Below are 7,569 nucleotides of genomic sequence, written 5' to 3'. Positions count from 1 at the left end.
GCCTAACTTATTGCAAGAAATAAAAAATGAAAAGCCTATCCACCCTACAACTGCGGACTAACTAGTGAGTCTTTTGTGAATGCCAACGTGGAAGACAATCCACAGTTTTAACGAATTTAAGTAAATGTCATTTGTCAATTCTGGAGGACGACCACTCCACGATTTTCGAATTTCTTATTTTTAATATTAATATTAGAGGAGAAAAATTCGCTCCTGCGCCGGGGATCGAACCCGGGTCCTTGGTTCTATGTACCAAGCGATCTCACCATTGAGCTACGCCGAAGTTCAATCCACAGCACCCGATCGAACCCCTCTTCTCCAGTGTTTTTTTCCCTTTGTGGCCTGACTCCAAGTTGTGGGGGGGGGGGCAAAGCAAAACCATAGAATCCCCATATAACAGGGTTACGGGGGACATCATTTACCTCCTCCCCCTTTATAGTTTGACCGTGGTACAGTATATCGGAATATGATCATTTAATAAAAATATTTTCGGGGGGCATGTTCCATATTCGCGATGTTTCGAACCAAGTTGTATAGGACTGGAACTGTAGATCTGCTATAAATTATAATAGGGTATAACTTAAAACAATCTCTCTCATTTTCTCTCTCGTACAGAAACACATGCATACATCAAATAAAACTACGTAACAGTCAGTGCTAACAGAAACCTTTTTATATGAAGCTTAGCTTCCTGAAGATACAGTATCATATGAAATGTAAATTCTAATTATTTTATTTAATCTCTGCTTTAAGTTTACACATTATACCGAGATCACTTTTCTTTTCTCTGCATTGTTGTTCAGTTTGTTATTCATACATCTCCAAGTGACGGCCTGCATACTTCTGACACATGAGTACAGGCTGTTACAAAAGAAAAATCACAGTGCTTCCATTCCTCAAATGAGGTATAGGAATTCTTATACATTCAGAAATTTAAAATAAATATTATAGTCCAGGCACATGATCTGAAGACATTAATTCATCAATTTAAGCACAGAAACTTAATCATAAACAAAAGCAAAAAAAAAATCTTTTGAATTCAATATTTTCTAATGTTAATAGAAAAAAAAAAGAGGTCAGACAAGTTTGGGCCCCCCCCCCCCCCCATAACTCCACCTATACAAGGAGCGCACTCAGTTGAGTGACTTGTTGACCGGGATTCCACAGTAATATGCACGGTAATCTGTACAGTAATATGCACTGTTGCTCAAAGAATCTATGTAAAGATTATTATTTTTTGGTCCTACAGAATACATTGTTATGGTAACAATTAATATTAGAGGAAAAAAACCATAACAGATGTATTCTGTAGGACCAAAAAAAAAATTATAATCTTTTCGTACATTCTACGAGCAACAGTGCATATTACTGTACAGATTACTGTGCATATTACTGTGGAATCCCGCCCAACAAGTCACTCAATTGAGTGCGCTCCTTGTATAATGGCAGTTGACTTAATATAAAATGTCAGCATACATGCCCAATTTGGAGTCAGACCACAAAGGGAAAAAACACTGGAGGAGAGGGGTTCGATCCGGTGCTGTGGATTGAACTTTGGCGTAGCTCAATGGTGAGAGCTCTTGGTATGTAGAACCAAGGACCCAGGTTCGATTCCCGGCGCTGGAGTGAATTTTTATCCTCTAATATTAATTGTTAACATAACAGATGTATTCTGTAGGACCAAAAAATAATCTTTACGTAGATTCTTTTTTTTGGAAAAACTATCATTGAGGTAGTTCCGGTGATTTTGGAAGTGAAAATGATCGAAGTAGTAAGGGTTTTCTGCCGAGATAGATTTCAAAAGTTAAGGATTTTATAGGGAAATATTTCAAGACAAGAAAATTGTTCGGAAATGTAGTAAATTACGTGTGAAATGAGAGGTGAGTGGAAATGGAAGTGCGAACATTGTGATTTCTAGTGAAGGAAAGGAAAGTAGGGACTTAAAACTCACGATATGATGTAATGTGAAGAACGTAAAACTTGTATTCATTCAATAACCACTGGAATACAGTTAAGCACAACAAATTATAATGAAATAGAAAATTCCTATAGTGTCTTCGCGTCCACGTTGTCTATTACGCTAACAACATCACTAAAGAAAAATTACCAGGCTTTGAAAATCCTGCAGAGATTCATATAACTTATGCAAGGCGTAATAAAAGCTTAAACTAACCTAACCAAACAACCTGTCACAGATTCGTATATGCCTGAGTGTACACTAGTGTAAAACTTTCGTAATGTCACTAGACTTATGTTGGTATTACAGAAGAAACATCTGAATATGTGGAAGCGAAGTGGGAAGGGAACTACCTCAGCGCTCGTTAAACTCACTCTCTCTCTCTCTCACTCTCTCTCACTCTCTCTCTCTCTCACTCTCTCTCTCTCTCTCTCTTCCATAAACGACGATTTTATGCTCCATTTTCGAAAGGTAATGGAAAAAATTCCGGATACATAGGGTATTTCAAAAGTCAGTTCAAATATTAAACCACTATAAATATTATATTTGAGATAAGAAAAAAACAAAAACGTTACAGTGTTGGGCAAACAACGGGGTTTACAAAACATTTGGAAGATGTTCGCCATTCTCTTGTTCAATGTACAGCATTCTGTCTGCGACATCATGCACAGCATTTTTGCAGATGATGTCTTGGAATATTGGCAATTTCTTGCGAGATAGCATCTTTCATTTGCAATAGGGTGTTGGATGTGACAGGAAAACTCGTTCTTTAATATAACCCGAAACCGAAAGTTGTCCGGATTGAAATCTGGAGATCGCGGAGGTCACATTGTTGGAAAGTGCCTACTGATGACTGGTCGGAAAACGAACCTCAATTACGCATGTTAACTCCATCATTAATTTTTTGTAGGTTATTTTACGACGCTTTATCAACATCTTAGGTTATTTAGCATATGAATGTGATGAAGGTGATAATGCCAGTGAAATGAGTCCGGGGTCCAGCACCGAAAGTTACCCAGCATTTGCTCATATTGGGTTGAGGGAAAACCCCGGGAAAAACATCAACCATATAACTTGCCCTGCCCAGGACTCGAACCCAGGCCACCTGGTTTCCCGGCGAGACACGCTGTTACTCCACAGGTGTGGACAATAATGGAATAAAACAGACTGTTACAGTAAATGGGGAGCGCTACTACATCATGTTATAGAACTTCGTCATCCCTAGACTGAGGAATCACGATATGGAAAACATAATCTTCATGCAAGATGGCCCTCCACCCCACATCTTTATCCCTGCAAAACAATTAATTACTCAAATGTTTGGTGATCATGTCATCAGTAGGCACTTTCCAACAATGTGGCCTCCGCGATCTCCAGATTTCAATCCGGCTGAATTTTGGTTGTGGGGTTACCTTAAAGAACGAGTTTTCCTGACACATTCAACAACCCTACTACAACTGAAAGATACCATCTCGCAAGAAATTTCCAATATTCCAAGACATCATCTGCAAAATGCTGTGCTTGGTGTCGCAGACAGAATCCTGTATGTTGAACAGAGAACGGCGGACATCTTTGCAATGTTTTGTAAACCCCGTTGTTTGCCCAACATTGTGATGATTTTGTTTTTTCCCCTATCTCAAATATTATAATATCGATAGCGGTTTAATGTTTGAACTGATTTTTTAAATACCCTATATAATTTCGACTGTAACCTAACGTAGCCTACCACAATCTAAACTAACCCTAACTCAAGCAAAACTAAGCTAACATAATATTGCCAGGTTAGCTTAGGTTAGCTTCGTTTAAATACGTAACGATTGTAATTTTTTGGTCCTACAGAATACATCTGTTATGGTAACAATTAATATTAGAGGAGAAAAATTTGCTCTGGTGCTGGGGATTAGCGTAGCTCAATGGTGAGAGTGCTTGGTACATAGAACCAAGGACCGGGGTTCGATCCCGGCACCAAAGCAGATTTTTCTCCTCTAATATTAATATTAATTCATTTAACTAGATTTCTTGGATTAGTTTAGTTTAGGTTGTGATAGTCATGATAGGTTATGTTAGGTTACAGGCGAAATTATGTTTTTCCGAAATTTTTTTCTATTACCTTTCGAAAATGAAGCATAAAATCATCGTTTGTGAAAAAAAAAAGTTCGAAAATCGTGATGTGGTCGTCCTCCAGAATTGCCTCAATTTAGTACTTGTTCAAGTTAATTTATTTTACAGATATTTCGGCATGGAGATAGATCACCAGTTTCCTCATATCCAACAGATCCGTATAATAATGTGAGCTACTGGCCTGCTGGTTGGGGGCAGCTCACAAATGTAAGTTTTTCCTACAAGTGAAGATGGAAATATCTGTTATTTTAAATACCGGTAATTCAGTGTTAATTTTGGTGAAGAAAAACTGAAATTATATAAATGGGAGTGTAATTTTACTTGCAGAATTTCGAAAAGCAAATTCTTATCTTACGAAGTTCTTCTCAAAAATAAATAAATAAAATAAAAAATAAATGAAAACAGGAGATTACCGTAAATTATATTTAATTTAATAATAGGGATTCGGTTACCAATTACATTAATATTATATTAACCTTTAACTAATACGAACATAACAAATTGTCAAAATAAAAAATTCTGTTAAAGTATAAGCTGTTGTTGCACATTTTCAAGAAAGACTTAATATAGTAAATTACAAGAAAATTAAATTTACAGAATAAATGTTCAGGGGTGTCATTTTGCTTATAGCTTTCAGGGTTGTAGTAGGTGTAAATTTACAGAATAAATGTTTCTGGTGTCGCTTTGTATATAATATACAAGGATACATACCATGTAATTTCGGTAATTGTATTTCTTTGATTTTCTGAGAAACATACTTCGAATTCCACAACGTGATAGGAACAAACTTGAAAAAAGAAAACAATATCACGTTTATTTATTTCAAGTGCAGGTAAAATTCGTGCTGTATTTGGCCCTCAAAGTTAATTTCGAACTTCAAATAGCCTCCATTAAAAATAAAAAAATTAACTTCTGAATCTAGGTGCACAGTAGAATATATACTTCATTTACTTAAATGTAATGCTAACACATCGCACACTTAAAGTAATACTATCGTAGCTACCAAAAGTTGGTTTTAAATAAATGCAAGATAAACATTTCAAAGTTGTATGAAAAATCAAGATTACCAAGTATCATTATGAATCCTGCAGACTTTGCCCTTGAACTTAGAGATACGAGAGTTCATTCTACTGTTTGATAGAGGATTAAATAAAGATTACAAAACTGCCCGTAACTCAAAATTCAATTTTTGGGAGTTACAATATGTAGATAGTATGGTGTTAATATCCTCATGTGGATTCAAATCTTACTGAAGTTGATTACTTGTTGTGTTATTTCGAAATTTTCTCTACTGTAAGGCACATGTCAAGTAATTCCATATTGAATCCTTAAGACATATCTTAAAATATATCTCATTGTCACCAATTTCATCTACTCTAGACAACCTTGCAGTGGATACAGAGTAGTTAAATAACTTAATAATAACACTAGCCTGCGAATTTCAACTTTGTGTTTGTTGCCTAAACTAAGTAATGTGATTTTATATAATGTCGATGTGCTGAATCCGAATTTTCAATCCGTTTGCTTCTATCACATCAGGCTTGTTTGCAAAATCACTTTAAATGTATTTTATAATCACGTGAATTTCATCACAAACTTTTTCATTTCACTTTTTTATTTCAAATTCAAAAACAATATTTAAAAGACACAACTTGCTGAAATTATGTGTATGGTTGTTCATACATGTCACTAGAGTGTTTTTGCTTTGTTTTGTCTTGTTTACTTCATTATTGGATGTATAAATTACCACACTGTATCACACAAAAAATTACACTACTTGCTTCTTAGTTGAAAAAGTCCTCCTGTTCCTCTTTCTTTTATGTTTCTCTTCAGGTATTTCACGCTTTAACATCCAACAATAATCACCAAGCATACTGATGCTCCCGCGTCCCTGGTACCTTCTATCGAACTCCTGCAGATCCTTGTGAAATCATTCATCTTACTCATAGCTGAAAAATCCTAGATTTTCGGCGAAATAATCTAGCTGAGAAAACAAAAAATTTTGATACTCATGTTACAACCAAATTCCTTGTATGCTTTAAGCATGTTAGCCACAATGTTTCGGTAATTAGGATCCTTGTTGCCAAGAAATTTTAAAACAACTTCACAAAACAACATTCATGCTGATTTCTCCTTTTCATCCATACTGTTTTTAAATGCTGCACCAGACATGTTTTCTTATGTCAGGACCATTAAATATATTTATCGTCTTTCGATTTGCTTCAGATAGTAGTGAAAATTTCTCACATATGTACTTAAAACAGCCTCCTTCCTTATTTAAAGCTTTTACAAGTTGTTTCATTAAGCCAAGCTTGATGTGAAGAGATGGCAGCACAACTTTAGAAGAACTCACAAGGCTTTGGCATACAACATTCTTACAATCGACTTCCAAATTTTGTCGAGGTGACCAGTCTTTCATAGTCCAGTGAACTCGTGCCCTACTATCCCACAGGCAAAGAATGCATGAAAATTTGGTAAAACGAGATTGTTGACCCAGCAACATAGTAAGAACTTTGAAATCATCACAGACTTGCCAGTTGTGTTCCTATAGTCTAGTCGCAATAACAGCAGTTGCAAATTTGTGTATGATTTTTTGAGGATCACTGAGTAGGCAACGGGCACTGAACCAAAAATGTTTCCATTATGAAGGAGGAAATTCTTTAAACTTCACTTGGAAGCATCAATGAACAGTCTCCATTCACTTAGGTCATAGTTTGAAAGTTCAAGTTTTAGCATAAATTCTTTCACATTACTGCAATATACAAGATTATCATCTTCGGAGAAAAAGTATTTAAAACGTATTTCACGTTGTCAGTACCAATAGAATGATGTTTGTTTAAGATATTCTGGTCGCACAGAGATTGGTACATTAGGCACAGGTAAAATGGCCGACCGAACAACTGAATATACGATTTGATTTTTATGTTTATAATCGTACCCCTTCACATCTCACGAACAGAAGTAGCGGTCATTACTATGGTTCGACTACTCTCTCCAAACCATAGGTACTCCAAAAGATAGCAACGGTCTTCTCCAATTGATCAAATGACGAGTTCTTCAGTGCATACTCTACACACTTTGTGTGGTGCCCAAGCTTTACTTTGGTCTCCAAGTTTGATTCCAAAATAGGTATGGTATGACTTTTTCACAAAATCTGTAATATTACACCTCTGCTTAGGCAATGTGTATATCCTACGTACGTTATATAACAAAAGTGGTCTGGATTATTTAGACATCTTTGATGCAACATGGTAATTACTTTCTTACTGAACTAAAAACCTTTCAACATTCTACTCCACAATAAAGCTTCAAACTGATTTAGTTTCGTTTCGAGATGAAATGCAGACTAATGAAATGTGAGAGAAACTAGACGAGTTAAGTTCAGTCTCTCACCAAGGAGTGGCTGACATTTCTATCTTTCACAAATAAAAATATTGACAAGGCTGCACGTTATTTCACCCTAACTTCCTTTATGTGCTTGCACCCCCTAT

At 35.9% G+C, this 7,569-nt stretch overlaps 1 protein-coding gene across 1 annotated transcript in view; it reads left to right on the top strand.

The window, feature by feature from the left end:
* LOC138715156 (prostatic acid phosphatase-like) overlaps positions 1 to 7,569 on the top strand; it is a 29,436-nt gene that overhangs the window by 749 nt on the left and 21,118 nt on the right. The window contains exon 2 of the mRNA XM_069847715.1: positions 4,187 to 4,285. Within this exon, the coding sequence (XP_069703816.1) occupies positions 4,187 to 4,285 (99 nt within the window). The remainder of the gene's footprint in view (positions 1 to 4,186; positions 4,286 to 7,569) is intronic.

Source organism: Periplaneta americana, chromosome 15 (assembly GCF_040183065.1).
Source record: "Periplaneta americana isolate PAMFEO1 chromosome 15, P.americana_PAMFEO1_priV1, whole genome shotgun sequence".
Lineage (NCBI taxonomy): Eukaryota > Metazoa > Arthropoda > Insecta > Blattodea > Blattidae > Periplaneta > Periplaneta americana.
Note: the sequence above shows the minus strand (reverse complement) of the source record. Positions and strands in the feature narration are given on the sequence as shown.